This window comes from Agelaius tricolor, unplaced genomic scaffold, assembly GCF_023055355.1.
Source record: "Agelaius tricolor isolate 1412-34295 unplaced genomic scaffold, bAgeTri1.0.p SCAF_12, whole genome shotgun sequence".
Classification (NCBI taxonomy): domain Eukaryota; kingdom Metazoa; phylum Chordata; class Aves; order Passeriformes; family Icteridae; genus Agelaius; species Agelaius tricolor.
This window is the reverse complement of record NW_027269272.1, coordinates 10,776,505-10,798,881: the sequence shown is the minus strand read 5'-3', so window position 1 is coordinate 10,798,881 and position 22,377 is coordinate 10,776,505. Positions and strand designations below refer to the sequence as shown.

Here is a 22,377-nt window from a genome sequence, read left to right as displayed (position 1 = left end):
ACTTTACCAATTGAATACAGTATTTCAAACACATTTGAACAATTCTAACTTTTAAATCAGTACACAAATTAGACTATATTGCTTCTAAAATGGCATATTTTAAGAATTATACGTTGACAAAATTACAGTCTAATAGCTATCAGTCATCTTGTTCCAGGCCAACACAGCCACGACCCTGACAATAACTTTTCTTTGTAAAACAATGTCTTTGATCTTAGTGATTAAAAACTATTCATTTCTCTTCTCAATTTATGTTAAACGGAAGGTATAACTCTTTTGCAAAAATTTCAATGTGATTAACCAGAAAAAACTCAGTAAAATTTTGGTTAACTTGGAGTGTGTCTCAAACTCATTAGACAGTCAGCAGCAAGCAACAGGTCTTTTTATTTGACATAGAAGCAATGACATCTATGAACAGAGCCTCTTTCTCCTGCACATAAATCTGTGAGGACATGGTGTGCTCCAAGGCCAGCTGCATGAAGGAGATGTTTCAGTGTATGCAAATCCACATTTTGAAACACATTCCACAATGAGAGAAAAGCTGTGACAGGAAGACAGAATTGTCATAAACAGATGACTATTGCTTAAAATCATTTAGAAAACGTCCTTCATTACCGGTAAGCCAGGTGGACCTGGGGGACCTTCTTTTCCAGGCTTCCCCTACAAAGGAAAAATGTAAAATAAACAATTTAAAGTGAGGATATTATATTCAAAGAGCATAGCAACTCGATACTGTGCACATAACTGTAAACTGTGCAAGCTGTAAAAAGCCATTAAGGTTATTTTAAAGTGTTCATTTTAAAGTACTCCTGTAAGTACAGTCACTGGACTTCCAGCTCTTGTCCAGTTTACTGCAGGAAAGAGCTTTTGAATCTAAGCAAATTTGCTCTGAGTAGCAGCAAGACAAAAACTGGACAGCAACAGTAGTTCAAAACTGTTTTCCACAAAGGACTAACACAAATGTATTCAATGTTTGCACACACCTGTGCTCCTGGTTCTCCTCGGTCACCCTTTTCGCTTTGGGAATCACCAACTGGCCCCTGGAACAAAACTACACTGAGGATACTCATGTTCTGAAATTCACATTTTCTAAGTTAAATAGATATTTTATAATTTTATCTTTAAAAAATACAGTTGGAACGCTATTAATAGGTATTTTATTCTATTCATTAGTTCTATTCTTGTCACTAGAGGTGGAAATAATTAGTGCAAATACTGCCCTGTAAAGAATAGCATTTACTAGGTGATGCTGCCTGAACATCTGGATTTAAGGGATTTACTTTTGTTCACTTACTGTAAACCCCATTGGCCCTGGGAGTCCTCTTGATCCTTTTTCTCCTTTTTCTCCTTTCAAGTCCTATTACACAGAAAAGAAGAGCTTACTGTAGTGCCTTGGATTTTTCCATGCTTACCATTTCAGTCTGGTTCTACAAATAGGAAATCCTTCTGTCACCAGCAAGATTCTTTGAGCAGAGATGGTTCTACTCAAATGAATAAGCAGAAACTTCATATAAGTGCTCCTCCCTAAGTCTGTGATGTTTGAAAAAGAAACTGTTTTTGCACATTTCAGAATAGAGCTAGGAAAAACAACCTACCTGTGATTGCATGCAAAAGGACTACAGTAAATATTCCCACAAATGGCAACAAGAAACAAACTCAAATAAACCTTAGTTGCTTCACTGGAGCTAGAGTTACTTCCAGACATAGTTGTAGTGGTTACCTACAGCATCCTTGTCTCTGTGGGTGCAAGATTAGATTATACTACAGTGTAGCACCACTGGGCCACATCCTAAAGTCACTGTAAAGCCAAATTTCATTGTTTAATTATTACCTCCTTAGATTCATGTGCCAAACTATTTATGGAAGGAGTTTTGAGAAGTTTCTAAACAATAATGCCCAATGTTGCTGAAAAATTGCCATTACCTCATGATAAGCCACCACAGCTGTGACTGGAAAGTGCTCCAGGTGCTCTGTATTTGATCTAAACAGGGAGAGCTGGTGTGCCTAAAAGCTGAACCTTGCTTCTGCAATCTTTCTTTTCCCTCCTCAATTCAGTCTTGATGTAAACCTCACTTTTATTTCAGCATATAATGGAGAGGGACTTTGGCTGACTCCATAGATTAGATGCAAATTCCATAAGAAAAATGGAATCAAGAACACATAGAAGACTTGTCCTGTTAATATTTGAATACTTACAATTCTATCAGCTACTGCTGTTTAATTTCTATATAAGGCCACAATGCAAAAATTTTAATTCACAAAGCAATATTTAAAGCTGAATCAGACTATTTCCTTCCATATGTCTTTCCAACACTTTCCATGATTACTCAGGTTTCAGTGAAAATAACGAGAAAACAAACTACAAAATGTACATGAACATGTTGTAAGCGTTTGTGAAACTCTGGTAGCTCAGAGTCCGACAGTCTCAGTGCCAAGGCCCAGAGGTCAATGCAGCTGTGGCTTTGATAGCCATTCAGAACATCCATGTAGATTTGGTGAAGCAGAAGTGATTTACTCTTCATGTACTCAGATTTCCAGCAGATGGGGTACTGGTAAGCAAGAAGCATTTCACTGGCATGTGCAGATGTGCACATAGGCTCAGCCAAGCTGGCTCCACACAGACACTCTGAATTTAGAATCTAACTAAACAAGTCTGAAAAACGTTAGGATGGGTAAAAGGAAATGTTATCAGAGCAGTGAAGATGAAAATGTCCTCTCAAAGTAGAACCTAGTCAGATGGCTTATCTGAATGTGATGTTTAACAATTTCACTACCGTCATGTTGTCTGGTCCAGTTAACGTCACAATAACAGTTCCTGGGGGCCCAGGGGGTCCAGTTAACCCAGTGTCACCCTTGAAAGAAAAAGAAAAATAGAGCAAATCACAAGCAGTGTGTTTTTGTTATTTCAAATTACTACTGCTATACTTTTGATATCATGAAAATTCTTCTGTCATTATACTCAGCCAAACATTCAGTAAACTCTTACCTTTGTTTGCCATTTAAATTCCAGTAAAAAAAGACATGTGGAAGACTTAACCTTTCCCTAGCTGATTAATACAAAAAATGAATATGCTGATATTTCTTAAAGTTTCTGGAAACAAATTAAATTTTTAATCCTATTTATTTGGTACAAAACTATTTTGAATCAAGCAAAAATATCTCCTTGACTACAATATTTGTCTGTATTTATGTCAATCAGTAAATTACGTGAACTGTCTTTGGTGACATCCCCCAGACTGCAGTCTGGGTATTCCAGGGAGATCACAGAATCATGGTGCTAACAGACAAAACAAGCTTCCATGTGTCCTCCACAGACAACCTAACTAGTGAAGTGCACCTTTTAGTTAAGAATCTTTGAGAACTGGCAAAGTCCTCAGTGGGATCTTTCTTGTGGATCTCATCAAAACAATATCCACAATTTTCAGTGATTTTAAGCCCGGAAGGTTTTTGCATAAATTTGCAGCAGAACAGTAAAGAATGTGTCACTCCTTCATAAGGAAGCAAGATGTCCCATGGTTACATGAGCTACTGCTAATGAATAACCAGGTTTACAGGCTTTTTTTTCCCCCCCCAGGAAACTCCTAGCACATTCCTGATGGTGATTACAATGTTAAAACTGAATCTGTGCAGGTCAGTTCGCATAATTGTGACATGTGCTAATCTCTTGCAAGAATATTCAGATTAACTGTAATAGTCCTGCAACTGCAGGCTGGCTGCTGAGAGACAATGCAGGCATTTGTAATAATTCCTGGTTTAATTTCAATTACATGGAATACAAAGTAAGTACATGAAAGACAAGTTATCCAATTTTTATTCAAAACCTGGGGGTTTTGCTTGTATCACAAGGGCTGACACTGAAAATACATTGGACAGAACTTGTGAGATTACAAATGCTACATATTTACCCCTGTTTATCTGCTTAGATAAGTATTTAGGAACACTACACAAAGTACATATATTAATTTAATGGTATGTGCTAATAAATATTAATTACTGGCTTCTCTTCAGTGTCTAATCTTTTGTCTAGACATTTATCTCATTGGCTCTTATGTGAAAACATTTTGACCTTAGGGAACATTGCCATGTTTTCATTTTTCAACAAAAGACTCCCACATATATACTGAAAATTTGCATTTTACAGGACTTCCCCAAGCATTTCACCATAGCAAATCAGAAAATGCAGAAAACAGAAACAAAACTTATAAAATGTTTAAAGCTTCTTATGAAATTACCTTCCTTCCTTTGGCTCCTATTACTTTCAGTCCCATAAGACCCTGAAAAAAAATCCCCAAATGTTAGTTTTTTAAATTTTACAAACACTTAAACATGGGTTGATTCATGTTACACATAACAGAAGTTTTCATTTTTTTACCAATCTGAGACTACCTTAGGTCCAGGAGGTCCTGGTTTTCCTGGCATGCCCTACAAAACACACAAAAAAAATCCTCAGCTAAAAACTTACAATCTTCTAAGTCTCTGATATAGGTGTTTTGAAGTATCCAACTTCCACAGAACTTCTATCCCGTTTTTACTCCCCTCCACCTTTACAACTGCAAGCCATTGTCAGCGGGTGACAGATTGTTTACACAGTATAGTTGCAAACATATGCATCTCTCAATGTTATGCATATTAGTGTTTAAAGTGAATTAATAGATAGTTATTTGAAAATTAAAATTTATGCCTACATGGACAAGGTATGCTTCTGAAAATATAGGAATTATCATGCATAAAAATAATCAAAAGAAACTGAAAAAAATCAGATGTGTGCAGAAAAACAGTTTTTACATACACCTGTCTAGATCTCAAATAAGTCTGGGAGAATCAAGTACTTGTATCTGTGTAATTCCATAGGGTTTAGGGACAATCACAGGTCAAAGTAACAAGTGAAACAAATTCATACTAAAGGTCCTGGAGGGCCCTGTGGTCCAAGTTCCCCAGGATATCCTTGAGCACCCTGGGCACCCTGCATATTAAAAAAGAAACAGGAATCAATCTCATGGCAAGATTATGAGCAAAATACAACACCAAATTCAATGAAGTGAATGAGAAACAGAGGAGCAGCTCTGCTTCTGAATTTCCTTCTCCTGTCTCAGGGAAACACAGAAGTATAATTCTTCCTCACTGCTTCATTATTTGGCATATGTTTTGAAACACGAGAAAACATCTGTTCTAAAACTAAACTACTCAAGTGAGGATGTAAGCAGGTCCTCTAAGAAATGTGGACTCATAATCCATATGGTCCTATTAATGCCTCTAATAAGCTTTCAATCCTTCAAATATTCTATGCAATAAATCCTATAAAGTTTTTTCAAAGAAATGGAAAATAGAAAATAAAAATATTTATTTTAATTTAATGCTCTCTGTTTATTCCAATAGTCAGAAGAAATGTCAGCCCTGCCTTCCCCTGAAAATGTTCATTCTTGAAATATGAACCAGTCTTTGCTTTGTTAGTACTCTAGAAGTTGAGCTGGTCTATCCTGTTCAGTCTTCAATGGGAATTTTAGCAGTTGGACTTGATGGCCATTATAGGTCCCTCCCAGCTGAACTATTCTATTCCATATGCGTAGGGCTAAACTCATAGATCTGTGACCAGTTTTCCTCCCTACCTGAAGTACTGTTTTACTGCAATCTGACTGGCCTGCAAACTGACTGATTTTGGTTTAGAAATCAGTGACACAATTGTAAAAAACACTGTTTCTATATTAAGTAAATAATACACTTAAGTCATGTAAAATACCAAACAATTGTAATATATACTCATGTTATACAGAAAGTGCTTATACATATAACTGTATATTTTTATACATATCTATTATTTTGAGTTACCTGGAGACCAGGCATTCCTGGTAATCCAGGATCACCTTTTGCACCATACTCTTGGCTATATCCCTCTGCAGGGTACCCCTGGACAATTAGATAAAAAGAAACATAAAAAGTTATGCTGCAGAACATTTGTAGTGCAACAAATCTTCTAATACAGTTTGTAGGGAAATAAGCAACATCAGAAGTGCATAATGATGGAAACTGTCTACTATGGATAGTTCTACTATTAAAAAAGATACACACAAATTGTTGATAACCAAGAAATATTTCATGTCACATCTTGCAAAAAACTGACCTTCTCTCCTTTGATACCAGCAACTCCCTAGGAAGAAGAACAATCATATTGAAACAGAAAAATAAAAGTGCTGAAATAACACACTCTAAACAGCATCTAAGCTTTGTGCTCTTCAGGTGATTTATTTTCATGAAGAAGGTACATAGTCAGGTTCATGTTTACTGGGCCAGACTTCAATTTAAGAAGAATGACTATTTTTAAACAATATGCCCTATCTCACAGGTACAACTCTATAACTGAAGGCAGAACAGCTTTGACACCTGAAATTAATAAATGAATAAACAAAATCAGCAAATCTGGTAAAATAAAGATCACATCTATAAATTAGTAGATTTGAAGCCACTAGAACTTAAAAAGACAGCATTTCTTTTCCATTTGTTTAAAAGTTTCTCTTTCAAACACATTTCTACAGTGAAAAAAACCCCAAATCCTGGGATCAGAGCAGTGTACTCGGAGTGAGAAGTTCTGGGTTTGATTCCTGGTTCTTAACAACTTAATTAAGCCATTATTTCCTCAAAGATACTTAGGCATGAACTGAAACTGCAATCTATTAAATATATTTTGGACACTTTTAGGGGTAAATTTTCATGAGTATCCCATGAGAACTAACTCCAGTCAATGAATTTCATGCAGTCACTAGCTAAGAAGTTGAGGCCCAACATGTAGACAATAAGGCATCACTTTTAACTTTGTTCTCTTTATCACACAGTTTTCATACTAATAAAATGGGGATACCTATACAGTTCAACTGTTGTCAGTATGAGCTAACATGAGGCTTTATTCTCCTTCAGGGACTGGCTTTGTGTGGTGGGAATGCACACAATCATGAGTTTCACACTTACTGGAAGGCCTGGAGCACCTCTTCGACCTGGAGGACCTGGAAATCCTTGGTCACCCTGAAAGTAGTAAGAGTAACTGTTAATGCATTTTATGGTTTATTATTTGGCCTGATTTTGTCAAATGATCACAGAAGTTTTCTATGCTATCACAACTAAGTGCACTGTGAGTTCATGACCACTGTATTTTTCTAGAAGAGGATTTTTCTTGCATTTTATGCAGCTTGACTTCTACCCTAGACTGTTCAGATTAGTTCACAGTTTCACTAGAAATCAGTGATTTTCTGTAATAGGGATTATTCTGACTCCTTTCAGAATGCTCATAGAGCAAAGAAAACCTGGTAAATCTGTTACTTAACATTGAGCCTTTTCACTTAATTACTTTCAGGATTTATGAATTGCCAACTGCAAGCTAGATACTGGCAAAATAAAATGGATTAACTATCTTCTTTATAACCCATTGCAACAAAAGGAGACATTGGACAAAAGTGATTAGGTCTCCTGGATTTAATGAAAAAAGTATTATCTGTCAAAATATCAAATGTTATTCTTATCTTTTAGCCAAGGCCATTAGAATGTATTATTGAAGTATTTATTTTGCACAAAAAAGTAGCACTTTTCCTTTCTCTGGTCCCATGACACAAGTTTTTCTAGCTGATAAAGTCACAAAGCAAAACAAATCAAAGTTGTAGACTGGGGGAAATTTAGATCACTTTTTCTCCATTCCCCTGCACAGCCAAACGCAATCTCCAGAACACTCAGCTTGGTTTGTACCTTTGTGCCATTGCATCCTGGAACACCTGGGGGCCCAGGAGGACCAACAGCTCCTGGTTCACCCTAAAAGAAGCACGAAAATTGACACAAGCTTTGTTTTTGTACATTCATATTGCCTTTCAGAAACACTGAAAGAGTTTATGTTGGAGCAATGTTTCACAAGACTTGACAGATTACAATGTGTTCTTAAATCATTACAATGAGTAAGAATTGCTGATGCCAAGATTTTTATCTCTAGGCCAATTGACAGAGACAATGCTGATGTTGAGACTAGAGTGAGCACATTGAGCTGAGGGTAATTGTGCACAAAAGACTGAAGTAAGAGAGAAATGGTTAAATCAGTTTCATTTCTACTTACGGGAAGGCCTGGAGGACCTGAAAATCCAGGTATTCCTGGGACTCCCTAATGATATTAAACCAGAGAAGTAATATTATGAATATTAAACAAAAGCTCATATGGCAATTTTTCTTTGATTACAGTCATATTAAGAATGAATGCAAGTATGATTCTATTAAAAGATCATTACTTCCTTAACTCTTCTGACTGTGAACCGAGCATAATGGTTACACACAGGTAACACACACTGGTTTTGCCCACAAGGAAAAATCCCAAACAACTCTTTGTGGTATTCTAGTCTAAATTTTTCACTGCATAGCCAAATATTAAATACATACAGCAACAACCTTGGATGTAAGGTGCAGCAAAAAAGGGCAAGAGTTCTAGAAATAAATAATACTAGTATATACACTGTGTCATAAATTTTAACCATACTTTGAAATCAGACATAATATATTGCTTTTATTTTCACAAATTATTGAACCAAGTTGGCAATTACCATGACATCTAATACATGAAAGTTTGTTTAAAATACAAACACTTACTCGGATACCTTTCGGTCCAGCTAAGCCTGTAAGCCCTGGAGAACCCTAGATCAAAAATGGAAACTCATGTTTTTTGGTACATTTCAATTGAGAAAGAGCACATAAATGTCAACAGGACACTCAATATTTCCAATATCAATACCAATATGTGCACACAAAGTCAGCTATATAAATAAATAAAGCCATTCCATACTGCAGGCAACCAGGTATTTCCTAAACAGGCCAAGATGTATCTTAAAAAACGTTTCCCTTCAAATTTTCTTAAATCTATTTTTCATATTTGCCTCATTAGTAGCTTGTTTACTTTCTTTTCTGCAACAAATGTCAAGATGTTAATTGATACAAAGACAAAAATTGAGGTATGCTGCAAAAATCTGTCTAGGCCTATGTTCATTGTCTCTGGCAGTTTAGTCCAGCTGCTTTAGCACTGGCCAATGGACAACTGACAACAAAGCCCATGGTCATATCAGCTCTACTCTGATGCAGTAAAAATGACCCTTGCATCTGATGACCAAACAACATCTCTACCAAATGGGAAGCTCTAAGACAGGTTTTGGTCTGGTTTTGTAAAACAGAACAGTCTACACAGCCATAGCTAACTTTGACTGTCAAGCACAGTAGTTTCTCTGTGTGTATCTCTGTCTCACATACATACCTACCTTTGGTCCCTGTGGCCCTGGAGGCCCTTCTGGACCAGGAAAGCCTCTTTGACCAGGTGGACCTGGAACACCAGGAAAGCCTTTTTCACCCTGTAAACATTAAAATAATTAAACTCTTCAAATATCCATGAATTCTCCTTTTGATAGCTTATTTCTGAGGTATTCACTACTTTCAGTACCCCTTGGCTTTCTGCTGCTGTGGCAGATCCACTGCCCTTGCCAACACTGACCTGTTTTTGTGGTCCATCTCTGGGCTGCCTTGGCCCCACAGCACCACATGCTTGTAAGTATGGCTGAATTATCAGAGCACAAGATACTACTCAGGATTTTGTAGAGTACAGAAGTTAGCTGACAGCATTAAAAGTTTAAGAAAGCAGCTGATATGTATTCCTTATTAATATTTCTGTATTATGGTTAGCAACAAAAATTGAGAGACTGAATGGCTGCTTGTCACAGCATGTGCCACAGCACACGTTGCAGTTGAGACAGCCACAATACACAGAGTATCATCACACAACTTCAGAAAGCTCAACCCATACAGAGCAACACCACACCACTTCAGAAAGCTGCAAGAGTCAGCTCTCCTTGTTCTATAGCCCAGCCTTTTATCCCCTCCTGTTGATGCCCTGCACCTGTGTGCCCTCTGCTCCCTTTGGTGGTTGGTCAGTGCCCCTGGGCACTCCATGGCTCATTGCTGTCAGTGCTCCTCACAGCTGTGCCCATTGGGGATGAGGCTCCCACAGCCCAACCCAATCCCCACAAACTGTGTGCCTACAGTTTCTGCTGTAAACCAAATCAGTTCCAAACCATCAATTTCTCTTCATGAAAATCAAGGAAGAAAACAGTGGGAGTCAAATGCAACAAAACCATTCAGACAGGCTAAAACCCCCTTTCTTTACATGACAAATATCTTAAATTACTTTTTCACTTTTTTTTTTTTTTTTGAAATCAACTTCAAATACATAAACTAAAGGAAACAAAATTGAAGGTATGGAAACAGAATACACAAGGCCAAGCTAGAGTGAAAGGGGCATTTTCAGTTTTTTAGTTAAATATAGAAGATGCAAGTCTTAATTTGGTTTAAATGATATGTTTCAAGCCTGGAAGCTCATGGAAAAGGTGTTTCAGCCCTTCAGACAGCAGCAATTTAGCATGCTCCTTTTTACATCAGTGAAGAGCTGCTGGTTCAAGACATCACAGCATGACATGGGAGAGACAGAATGGGATTATCAATTCTCTCAGAGCCAATTTTCCTATTGCTTTATACAAAATTATACAAAGAAAGCATGTGAAATTTTGCTGCGACAAAGTTTGATTGTTCTATTTGATGTACAAGACAGAAGCCAAGAGATGTCTCTGAAAAGCCAAAATATTCTGGCTTTTCCCTGCACCAATTCTCACTCCTCAAAATCCCACAAACTCACCAGATTTTAAATAGCTTCTGAATGAAATAAAAATTTTAAAAATAGTAATTATATATATTTGTATCTCTCAAGACAGAATGTAATCCCATAATACTTTGACACATATAAAATAAGAATTGCATTATAAAGAGTGTGTGAGATCTATATAATAAATCGGCACAGCTTTTTATAAAAAAGTTTATTTCTATTGTATGTTCTGTAGCAGCATCCCAAGGTGGGAGGATGACTGCTATCCCAGGATGAGCCGCTGGAGGGGGTTCGGTGCCAGCTCCCAGGAAAACCCAACTCCACCTGCCTGCCCGTGCCAAGAGCCATGCGGTGCTGCTGAATCCAGAGCTCTCCTGACAGCTTCACTGCCCTCTCTACAGAAAAGGCAATTTTAGCTACACTTTCTTCTTAGCAGATCAACGAGATCTGAAGATTTTCAGGTTGGAGAATTCTAAACACTGAATAATGACCAAAACATGTTGATTAATGCCATTATCCTGATTTTCTGCATGTAAAACTTCATCAGTCTAAACAATTATTTACTCTTAGCCACAAATTGTTCAGTTATTTTCCATGGAACTGATAAAGACAAGTTTTGGGTGTCCATTTTATCAATATTTCTCTTTTAGTGGGCAGCTTATTTTTTTCTAGGTTTTCAACTGGTTTCAATTTCACTGTTTAGGACAAAGTCAGGTTAGACCAACTAGTAATATGAAAAATAAACAGGGAGATTTTACTAAAAATATTAGTATCCTCCTTTCCCACTTATTGATATATATTTTAATAATGAGCATATTTACTTCCAGATAAATTTTCTCCAACTTCATAAAAGCAGATGGGACCAATCAGTGGGACTAACCATAGTTAGATGGTCCTAGATCTTTATAGATGTCTGAAATCTGTTGATAAGGTTAAGTATGGCAACTTCTGTGTTCATGGCTCACCTAATTCTTCAATAATGCCCCTTTCATTTGTGAATCAGTTGTTCTTCCAACTGCGAGCAGGAGTTCCAAAGAATTTTTGGCATTTGTGTAATTTAGGTTTTTCTAAAAGCCACTCAGAGCCTCTGCCAAGCTGCTATTGGCAACAGGCAGAGCTGTGGATCTGTTACTGCTGATGGATTTGCTGCTCCTTCAGTGTTGGCAAGGTGTTTGTGATTAGGACCCAGAAACTCATGCCCTGCTTGATATACAAGAAGTTTATCTGTTTAATGCCAGTATGTGCAGCTTTCCTTCAGGAACTGGCAAAGGGGGGTGGACAGGGTCCAGAGATGGAAAGAGGGAAGCACTGAGCATGAGACTCCTGATGGCATTATGAAATTTATAACAGGAGAGCAGCTGCCAAGGTAATGGCATTTGTTAGGGGTTAGTGAAAGAGACCTGGTGTTTTTGGGCAGTTGTTCTGCTGGTGTCCAAACATCATACAGTGCTGTAAACATAATAATGCAGAAAAAAATTCAGTTGAAAAGGCTTGGTTAAACAGTTTCCCCAAAGTTAACAGAACTTTGTAAGGTAATCATTCTCTGTAGACTCTATTGGCAAAATACCATCATGCACTAAATTCACTCACTGTGTCAACTGAAGTAATGTACCAACAATTTCCGAGTATTTAAGGTAATATTCAAAAAGGAAAATGTATCTGTTCTTACCTTACTACCTTTTGTGCTATCACAAAAGCAGGGACTTTTACCTTTGCATACACAGTTCTGAAAAACAAAAATACAAACGTTATAATACAATTCTTTTTCTCATTGAGTTGTTTGGAGAGAGGCAAGTAAGATCTCAGTGGTTTTAGTAAGTAATTATTTCACAAATAATAAAACTTGTAAAAAAATGTTTGTGAAGAGGCAATTTACAACAGTGGCAAAGAGCTCATTTTTCCTCTGTATTGTCTGTTGAGACAAATAAGAGCATTAGTGAGATCTTGCAGATAGAATTCACTACCCCCTACAATTTCTCACATTACAACAGTCACAGTGTTTCAAATTTGTAACTTTTATGTTTCTTTTATGACGGAGGAATAATGCTGCAAGTAGTTGCTGCTCTGTATGCACTTGACAGTTCCTTACAGTTGCTGCTTGTCTTTTAGGTGGTCGAACTTAGGGAAGATGATGCCATCCATCAGTTTAAAAACAGCTACAGGGAGCAGTCCTCCAGATACTTAAACATTAATTTACAAAATAAGGCAGAAATTAAAATCAGTTGTATATTGAAAGGCAAATCCTCAAGAAATTATTGTGTCTGCCTTTGATTTATAGACAGATCAATAGGTGGCTACTTGATATTTCAAGCTAGATTTCTAAAGAAATGCAAACATTAAACAGTTAATTCTTTGTCATACTTAAAGAAGGCTCACTCTTACTGTGATCTGACAGCTAGAATTCAAGTGGTACTGCATCAGAAATTTGGAAAACAAAGGTATCATGTGAAACAGAAACCATCTAACTATGCTACCTTTACTATTATATTAATCAATATGATTATATCACCAGGAATACAAGAATAAGAACTAGTGCAGAATCAACAAACAGTATCCTGATTTCTTCTTGGTGAGATCAGTCAGTCTGGCACTGGATAATCTAAATTCATCAAGTCAGTTATATGACAGATATTTTAAGTCTTTAAGCATCAATACAAGAGGATAAAGTGATGTATATCTCAAAATAAATTTGGAATCATTTATAATAGAACTGATTTTCTTGTTCCTTATTCAATGACAGTACCTTGCATACCAAACCATTCTCTTCAAAACTGATTATTGGTAGAGGTCTGCTAAGCAATACAAAAAGGGCAGTTGCTCAAGGTAAGATGTATACACAGATAAGTACTATTATAATTCTATAGACCTTCATGGAGTTGTACCTTATTCCTGCCTGTGAAAGCAAAGTAGAAGCATATCTTTCCAACATCTGTATGCAAAGCACAGTTTTCAGGACATGTAGAGAAATCCAAAAATGAAGCTACTCTCCCATAAGAGGTATAATCTGCAGAAGATTTGATGTGTACAGATACAGAACAAACCCTTTTATCTTATAATCAAAGATGATCCAATGTGAAGAGAAATGCATGAACATGTAGAAAATTATGACACTATACAATTAATCTAAGTTAATAAACTATTGAAAGAAAGAGAGCCTTTGCTCTTCAAGAAGTCAGAATGCTTAGAGTATGTTTAATTTGCCATTAGGAAGCTTTCAGATCTATTTAGGTCTTTTTGTGTACACATATCACACTAAACTAAACTGAAAAGACCAATGATTTAACATTACACAGTCAGTTAGCTGGATAATACTAAATGTTTTGGCATATGATTTTTTATGTAAGATTAGATTACGCCTTCTGTACAGGAGCTTTGAACCAAAAAATCATTGCTCACTTATACTGCAGGATGCTTTCACATCCTTCCAAGATGCCTGCAGCTTCTTTATCAAAGGATCATACAAACCCAATATGATGTTTCCAGGTTATAAGATAAGGAAACTGAATATTAGGTATTAACAGTTTATTCAAATAACAATAACATCTATATAAATAATTGTATTAACCAAAGCCACAGGTTTACTGCATGTTTTTTGGTTTCATGATTTTCATTATAATAATTTACATTTCTTTCAAATATTTAGATGAAGAATATTTTTGATCTAAAATCTAGGTTAAAGGATACAGCCTGATCATTATATGAATATCAAATCAATTCACCAATGAACCAAAATTAAAACCCCACAGCACTTGGAGTAATTTACAGAGGAGCTCTTCTCCAAAGTGTTTTTAGTGATAGTTACAGTGTTATATTAAACAGATACATGATTCCAGTGGTACATGCTGAGGCACATTTACTGCACTGGTTAATGTTTGGTTCAGTGGGTGCATCCTTATCCATAACACTGAATTGCCCTTCCTACACTATGGGGTTGGATTCTATGGGGCTCTGACCTCTTCCTGTTCCTGATTCAGAGAGTAACTTAACCAACTGCTTAGAAAGTATTCCAGTCCTCTCCTTCACATAATTCCTCAAAGAAGTGACACAGAAAGAAGAAAGAAATAACATATTACAGATTATAGTGTCACCCATGCAAAGGTTAATGTAGATGGAGCATGGCTCTGCTACTCCAGCCACTGCAGTGGTGGCAACTTAATTTGGAGAGAATCTTACACAGTTCTCAGCACCTTGCCAGTAGCACTGGTTACTTGCAGAATGTCAGAGAGTGTATTTAGAGATGTTTTCAAACACAAATATGCCAAAGGATGTGACAAAGTGTTAATGTAAGGAGAAGAGCAAGCAATGCCAGTCTTCCTATTCTGTCCCTAGCACAGGCTCTGAGCGCTGCCACTCACACTGGTGGGGCAGCACAGTCCTACCAGGAATGGTTTAAAGGCAGGAAGGTGGAGTACGGAGGAACAGAGCCAAAGTGAGGATGGTCCCATATTTCTCCACTGATCTATTTTTTGAATTATATATACAATGACAGAACTGACAGAGTCTTTGTTTTTCCAGGTTCAGAGAAGATCAGGGTAGCTCAGCTACAATTTCAAAATACATATTTGTATTGAAAATACTGCATCCAGGACAGAGAGGCAGCAAAATGTGTTGCTGCATGAAACAAGCACCATATCCTTTAAGTATATTTCAGACCAAGAGAACACAGGATATTGAGATGAAAGCTGAGATGAAATTAATTTTAATGTGTAGGAATATAGTAAAGTGGCTGAAGTGGGGCTTAAGTTTGCACTTTTGGCCTGACTGGTCTTTAATTTCATGGGTGAACTCCGCTGATGCCCGAAGTAAATCCTGGTTAACATAAATGAAAGATGACTGTGCAACATGAGGTATTTTAAAATGAATTAAAAGGAGTGCAGAGGATAGCCATTAATTACTGTGGACAGTAAAAATAGCCCAGGTGTCTCTCAAGTGGGTGATGAAGCTGTTGCTTTCCTTCACTGGTTGTTCTAACTGCTGATCAGACTTATTTTTAAAAATGCATAACTAATTTTTCATTTAAACTTGATACTTATTAGCATCTCACCTACTCTGCCATTAGGTCTTGATCTCCTGACTTAAGGAATTATTGAATTAGAACTCTATCACTATGTGGAATAAGACTTACTGGATAATATCTATTTTTCTGTGATGCCACTTTTTTATACTTTTCCATCTTTCTGCTCATTAATGATATCCTGAGCAGCCTGAAAATATGCACATCATCACAGTGGTCCTAAGTGGAAGCTAATTTCAAGTTTTCTGTAATTTCTCTTAAATGCCAATACTTATTAAAAATTGTGTATCAGTGAGACAGCTCCTTTAAGTCTTGATGGTGAATTTTCAAGAGCTGCTGACACATGGAGATTTTTGAATTCTTCCTGGGCTGTCTCAGTGCAGAGCAATCACTTTACACATCCCAGCTGTGTCTATAAATCACAACTGAGCACATAGAATAACCCTGCTCCAACAGTTGATGTTAATATAGTGCTTAAAACGTCAAAAGGCCCATTTCAGTCATTCTCTACTACCTGTTTTCTATTGCAGCTAATAAAGGTGGGAATAATACATTGTGATTACAAGAGGTGGAAAGTTTTGCTCTACCATTTATTCACACTGCAGATTTGTGTTGGGGTAGGTATGCTGCACATGTTAAATGTTGTACTTTCTGAAGAACATGATGGTGGTAGCTAGAGTTTCTAGCTTGGATACAGTTACAGTTTTGAAAATTTATCCTAACCTGCACAAGAGGATCTGAGGGCAAAGCTTTACAGAAAAAAGCTTTTTTCCCACTGTGAGAAAAGCTGTATAAAGAAAATCTTTTTCTTCTGATGCACCTGTATTAAGACACTTATCTAGATTAGCACAGTCAGGAATTCTAGCTAGACAAGGTGCATACGTGACCATGGCAGCATATTCCTCATGTTGCACAACTGCAAATCACCATGGAGCATGCAAGGTCCTGGAGAATGAGGTCCCCTCACTCCAAAACATTGCTGTCAAAACAAAATACCAGTCTCACAATTAGAATCTGTATACTAAAAGTTTTTCATGCATTCTAAGCATCAAACATGAATTCATTAAAATTATCAAAGACCACGAAGAACTTTGTGTTTTTTTAGTGATTGCTGGACCAGTACAACAAAACCAAATTATTAAGCCTTCAATAAGTATAGACAACGTAGAGCAGAAATAGGAGATGATGAGATGAAGGAAAATATGTCAGTTCCCAAACCCTGAAACATTGTGTAGTCATTTGTGAACTGGAAGGCAGCCAGACATTCCTACCTTAGAAGACTCCTGTTAACAGCCATGTATGCTATCACAATTCACAGCATTTTGCTTACCAGTTGAATACCTAGCACAGGATGAAAATTATTTCATTTGGACTTCCATTATAAAGAAATACACCTGTAACTTAACTAATAGCACCCAACACAGAGAGCCTGGATCTAAAAGACACAGCAGGAGACAACTGCTCTGCTGCAGGCAGTGCAGCTGTTGAATAAGCTCCAATAAGCACCTGTAATGGGAACCCTGCTCAGGGAATAGCTATTGAATCAAAATGCCTCGTTGGTGACACAGGCCTTGTATTACTGGTTATGTGCTGCTTTCAGTGTGAGGTGCAGGAGAGAAGTCCTAAACATTTGTGGTCATAGGAAAACATAACACTTCACATAAGCAGGACTTTGTGTTTAATTTACAGATACACGAGTCATGGTCACATGATGTCAACATACATTTTTATCTGAACTTGGTAAGAATCTCCTTATTTTAAACTGGTATGAGCTCTTTTAGGAGAGATTTTCTCATTCACATAATATAAAGATATATCTATAATGGTGTTTCAAACCAACTAAGCTAAATGTCATGTAGAGAGAAATGGAAGAACCTTCTGTATGTGAACATTTAAACAACTTTCTGTTATGCCAAGGGGAACAGGTGTATGAACCCCTTTTTTCACTTCAGAGATTTAAAGCACTTAGAAAAAAATCTCTTACTTTTTATAGCAAAACCCTGTTGGTTAAGAACTTTGCATAACAAGAGTTTTGTAGTGTTAGACAAATCTCTCATAAGTATCCACACTCACCACAGTAAAAAAACAGTAACATAAACCTTAGGTTAAACAGTATAAGTCAGATGAAAACAAAATTTTCAGAGAATTTCTAATATCTCTTGCTTCTTTTTTTTTTTTTTTTTTTGTTGATATACTTACTGTACAGCCTATCTTTTTTTTTTTTTCTGTGAATAAGCCTGTTTGTACAAAAGTTCCAAGAAACCACTGTAACATAGTTGTTAATACAGGAAAACACACCACTGTGTCTTTGGGAGTGTGTTCCACATGCAACTCCCATGGTGCCAACCATACTCTTCTTCAAGCAGATACAGCACAATTAATTCTACTGAGCTTCTCCCTTCTCTCCAGCTCATTATCAATGAGGAAGTGTGAGAAGAGTAGGGCTTAGCAATCTTCACTTTGCCCATGTCTTCATCATTGCCTTAGGATAAAACAGATAAAAAGTTTTAATGCAGAACAAACCAAACACACTGAGTTTTCACAAACTCAAATGATTTGTGACTCTGTAGCAATGGCCACCAAGGCCTATTTTGTAGACATTGCATAAAATTAGTTAGTATCTATACAAGTAGAGCTGGTATGTTGTGTGCAGTTCTGAAAAGCTCTATGGAGGCTCTCAAATCTCCTGTTTTGGAGAGGGTGTGTGTGTGTGTAAATTACTTTTGGTCTATAAAGAGAAGATACAGAATTTCTCTCTCTTTAGACAAAGAGAATGATGCTTTTCCTTCTAAACCATAGAATATATTTACATTTATGTTTATAATGACCAATACCTTACTCTACAAATCATCTCACTAGGGTTGAAGTTGCTGTGATAAGGACTACCAGAACCAAACTGTTCCTGATATACTCAGATGTGTAAAATCTACAAAGATGGAGCCAAAAACTCCATCTCTGGGGTTGGTTTCTTCTCCTGAACTTGAAGAGGACATGGGGACAACAGAAATAAATATTTTCTTTTCCCCAAGGAAAAAAAGACTAAGCAATTCAGGCCACACAATTTTGTTTTGTGTGGCAAACTCTTAAGGGTGTTTAATCAGCTTATTCATCCGTGTTCTTCCTTCCTAACAATCACCTTAAAAGAGCAATCTAATAACAAAGAATACACACCATTTAACTACTGAATTTTTGCTTATCTACCAAATATGGTTATCATTAACTTACACATTTTGTATTTCTTCCCAGCTGTTGAGTGTGGGAATGATATTCACTAAAATTTTCATCTCCTCAGGCCTGTATATTTGTATATTCATAAAATTCCTGGTGTGCATCTTCTGTTTAGTGATGCAAGTAGCAATGAAAGCAACAGTAGCTTGTTCAGAGAAGGCTTATTGCACATGCTTTGGTTTTTCCTTATTTGAAAGGCTCTGTGATTTCACAGATTAAAAAAAATTAAAGGTCACTTCTTCCTGCAGCTTCCTCCAAAACAGCCTGTGGAAAAACGCAGCACAAAGCCCTAGCTAAAATGGCTTCACTAAGCCAGGCAAAATGGAAAACCTGTAAACCTGTGAGACTTGTACCCAAAATGGGTAAGACAAATAATGAAAATGGAACTAAAAATATATTAGATGTGACAAAATGGAGCTTTTTCAGTGTGACTGTGAGAGACTGAGGCTGCAAACAGTTGAAGAAAAAGTCTTTTTTTGGATTTCACCTTCCTCCTAGGCTCCTGTAATCCATGCCAACATACTTCTAGTGTTACTTTGTTAGGCAGTAAGGTGAGAATGTGACAGTAAAACAGATGACCGGACATCCCATACTAGTCACACTTAATAGCAAAGTATTTTGTTTCAAAGATCTGTTATGTCAAGTCAGCTCTAGGTATTGCAGAAGAGACTGCTAGCACAGATCATAAATAAAATGGTTCTATCTCTATGAAATGCAAGGCAGTGAAGAAAGAACCTGCCTACTCTAAGAATTTTAATGGAGTTATTCAGCCAGCAAAATAACTTGAATTATAGACTTTTGCTTAAATGTGTATTTGTCTTGTAGGTTTTCTAGAAAAGGCATCAAGTGTCAACAGTTCAATTTTTACAGGTGTTTACTAAGGGCATCTAAGCAGGTTCATCTTTCAGTTGTAAGATGCAGCACACACACAGGAACACTTCACATTTCTTGGCCATCAGAGCAACATGCTGCAAAAGAGCAGAAATCCATCAATTTTGATGCACAAACACTAGGGTAACTCTGCTAATCTATGCTGCCTCTCTTGGCCTGGTAGAAAAAGCCTTGCTCTGCAGTGCTGTGACACTGGGCTGTTTCTCTGTGGAGGTGATGGCTGAATTACAAAAAAAGTAGAGGCAACCAGGAGCAGAAAAGTCTAGCAGAAGTTGGACCCAATTCTCAGACTAACACCCTCCTTGACTTTGGAGCTGGGATCACATTAACCCAATCAAAGAGGGCACTTCACAAAGGACTTGTTTTTCTAACGTGCTCTGTGAACTCTCTTGTATATTCAGGTGCACATTTCCCTTCTCAGCTGCTTGTGCAACAAAGAACCTGGGTGCTTCCAAAGGCTATCAGACAAGGAACATTCTCACCAGGACACTTGGTGCCTCCAAAGCTTTGATTCCTGGTCAAAAAAAGCCTGCATGCCATTCCCACCAGCCTCGGAGATGGCCATGGGCCGAAGTAGAACATCATTTTTCCCTTCCAGAGCCATGTATTAAGATCTACTTGTGACAGCAATATAGGTTACATATAACTAGGGAAAAAAATACTGCTATTAGGAAGCAAAGAAGATGCATTTTAAGTACTTGCATGCAAATTCTAACATTTGTAAGAAATTAAATTAATTGTGAAATATGAACACTTGCATTAGTCACAGACAATATTAGCGAGGAAGAGGATGCAAAACAGATCTTCCCAAGTCTTACAGTCACCAAGGTTGTTATGTCCCCTCCTTTGCCACCAGCACATGACAAAAAAAATGAAATGTCATGATGGAGGCAAGAACATTACAAGGTGCACCTAATTTAATCCTGTGAGCTAACAAACATTGCAGCAGTATTTACAATACAAATGAAAAAGTGGTAGTAAGACGAGGTGCAGCTAACTTGCAAGCAAGTAATCTTGCTGAAATAGAAACTCTCTCTATCTTGTTCTGAAAAAATACTAACATGATGGCATCATAGAAATGATCAATGCCACAATATCGATTGAGTAATAATAAACTTGACCAAGGTATTTTTCCTATTAGGAAAAACTGAAACAACATGTCATTTGAAACATCAAGATTTCAGGGAATATTTTAGATTAGTACTTAATTTGAAGATATAAGAGAAGTACATAAATGATATCAAAAGACAGGACACTCTGAAGGGAATTAATTGAATTGTACATTTACACCAAGACACTATCACTTCCAGGTGCTGTTAGACAAAATGAAGCAATGAAAAAGCAAATCCATTTTTTTCTGAAAGAAAAAAAAGATGAAGAATAGGAAGAATCTTGTACCCTGTGAAAACATATTGATGATGATGATTCTAAAATATATAAATAAACAGCAGAAAAATCCAAATAATTATAACACCACTCTTTGAAGTCAAGGAAGAAGAAAGAAGCTGATCAAAGAAGCTGAAAGGCCTTTGACATGGGAAGATGCTACTTCTGCTGAGTTTTCAGAAGATGTGATTAGAGCATGCCAGTGGCCAAGAATGCAGACAATAATACTCCCTAGCAGGTGCCAGAAAGTTCAGGCTCCTAAGGGCAGAGAAGTCTGGACTCTGTGAAAAGCAGCAAAACTAAAATTTGCTGTATAAACAGCAGCAGTCACAAATGACTAATTTTCTTTCCTGTCTTCAGGAATAAACTACACCTAAAATTTTCTATGTTGAAACATTTTTAAATTGATGCAATTAGCAGAAGTATTGCTTGCTGGTCAAACATCAATTTATTTTCATATGAAAGTGTAGCATGATTTTAGAACATTAACTATACTAACTATTTCTTTGCAATGAACAGTTTATCCAAGATGCAATGATTTATTCATCAATTACCTCATGTCAATTACAATAGCCACTAATATTTAATTAGGAGTTTAGATAAAACTGCCAGAAGAGAGGCTTAGAAAAAGTGTGTGTGTGTTGTGGGAGAGGGGGGGCATTCCTGGAACACAGCCTGTGCTTGCTAAAAGCCATCCAGAAGCCCACATGATGAGATCCACCTCTTCAGAGCAACAAAGGCAATGGATGGCAGGTATCAGCAGAGGAAGAGGATAAAGGAACAAAAACCAGCAAACTGAGCAGAAGAGAGAGACAGGTCTTGAGCTGTTAATTCTCCACATCTTCCACATCCAGATCTGGATGGAGCCTGAAACAACTCTGCAGAAAACATACTTTTCAAATAGATCTGTTAACTCTGTTCTACATAAGAACTAAGAGGTATTTTAATTCCATTACAAATAAAACAATTAAATCTTTGTTAAATGACTGAACTTGACTGCCACTGGAGTTAGAGTGCCATGAAAAAACCCAACATATTGGATGAGGAGCTTATGCTGTTTCCAGACACTCTACCCAGAATGGGTGAGTGAAAAACCTGCAGGAGTTTAGAAGAAACATTATTACTAATTAGACTACTTCGGATAATTGTAGTAGAATGTGGCTCTGCTTTAGCAACAGCAAAGTACAAGATCACATTT

The 22,377-nt window shown here is 37.0% G+C and overlaps 1 protein-coding gene across 1 annotated transcript in view; it reads right to left on the bottom strand.

Annotated features, from left to right (window-relative positions):
* COL4A3 (collagen type IV alpha 3 chain) overlaps nt 1-22,377 on the bottom strand; it is a 55,405-nt gene that overhangs the window by 31,715 nt on the left and 1,313 nt on the right. Inside the window, exons 2-16 of the mRNA XM_071437530.1 lie at nt 12,330-12,386; nt 9,270-9,359; nt 8,611-8,655; nt 8,087-8,131; nt 7,729-7,791; nt 6,961-7,014; nt 6,119-6,145; nt 5,827-5,904; nt 4,901-4,963; nt 4,387-4,422; nt 4,233-4,274; nt 2,775-2,852; nt 1,295-1,357; nt 984-1,040; nt 616-660 (exon numbers count right to left, since the gene is read on the bottom strand). Of these exons, the coding sequence (XP_071293631.1) occupies nt 616-660; nt 984-1,040; nt 1,295-1,357; nt 2,775-2,852; nt 4,233-4,274; nt 4,387-4,422; nt 4,901-4,963; nt 5,827-5,904; nt 6,119-6,145; nt 6,961-7,014; nt 7,729-7,791; nt 8,087-8,131; nt 8,611-8,655; nt 9,270-9,359; nt 12,330-12,386 (843 nt within the window). The remainder of the gene's footprint in view (nt 1-615; nt 661-983; nt 1,041-1,294; nt 1,358-2,774; nt 2,853-4,232; nt 4,275-4,386; nt 4,423-4,900; nt 4,964-5,826; nt 5,905-6,118; nt 6,146-6,960; nt 7,015-7,728; nt 7,792-8,086; nt 8,132-8,610; nt 8,656-9,269; nt 9,360-12,329; nt 12,387-22,377) is intronic.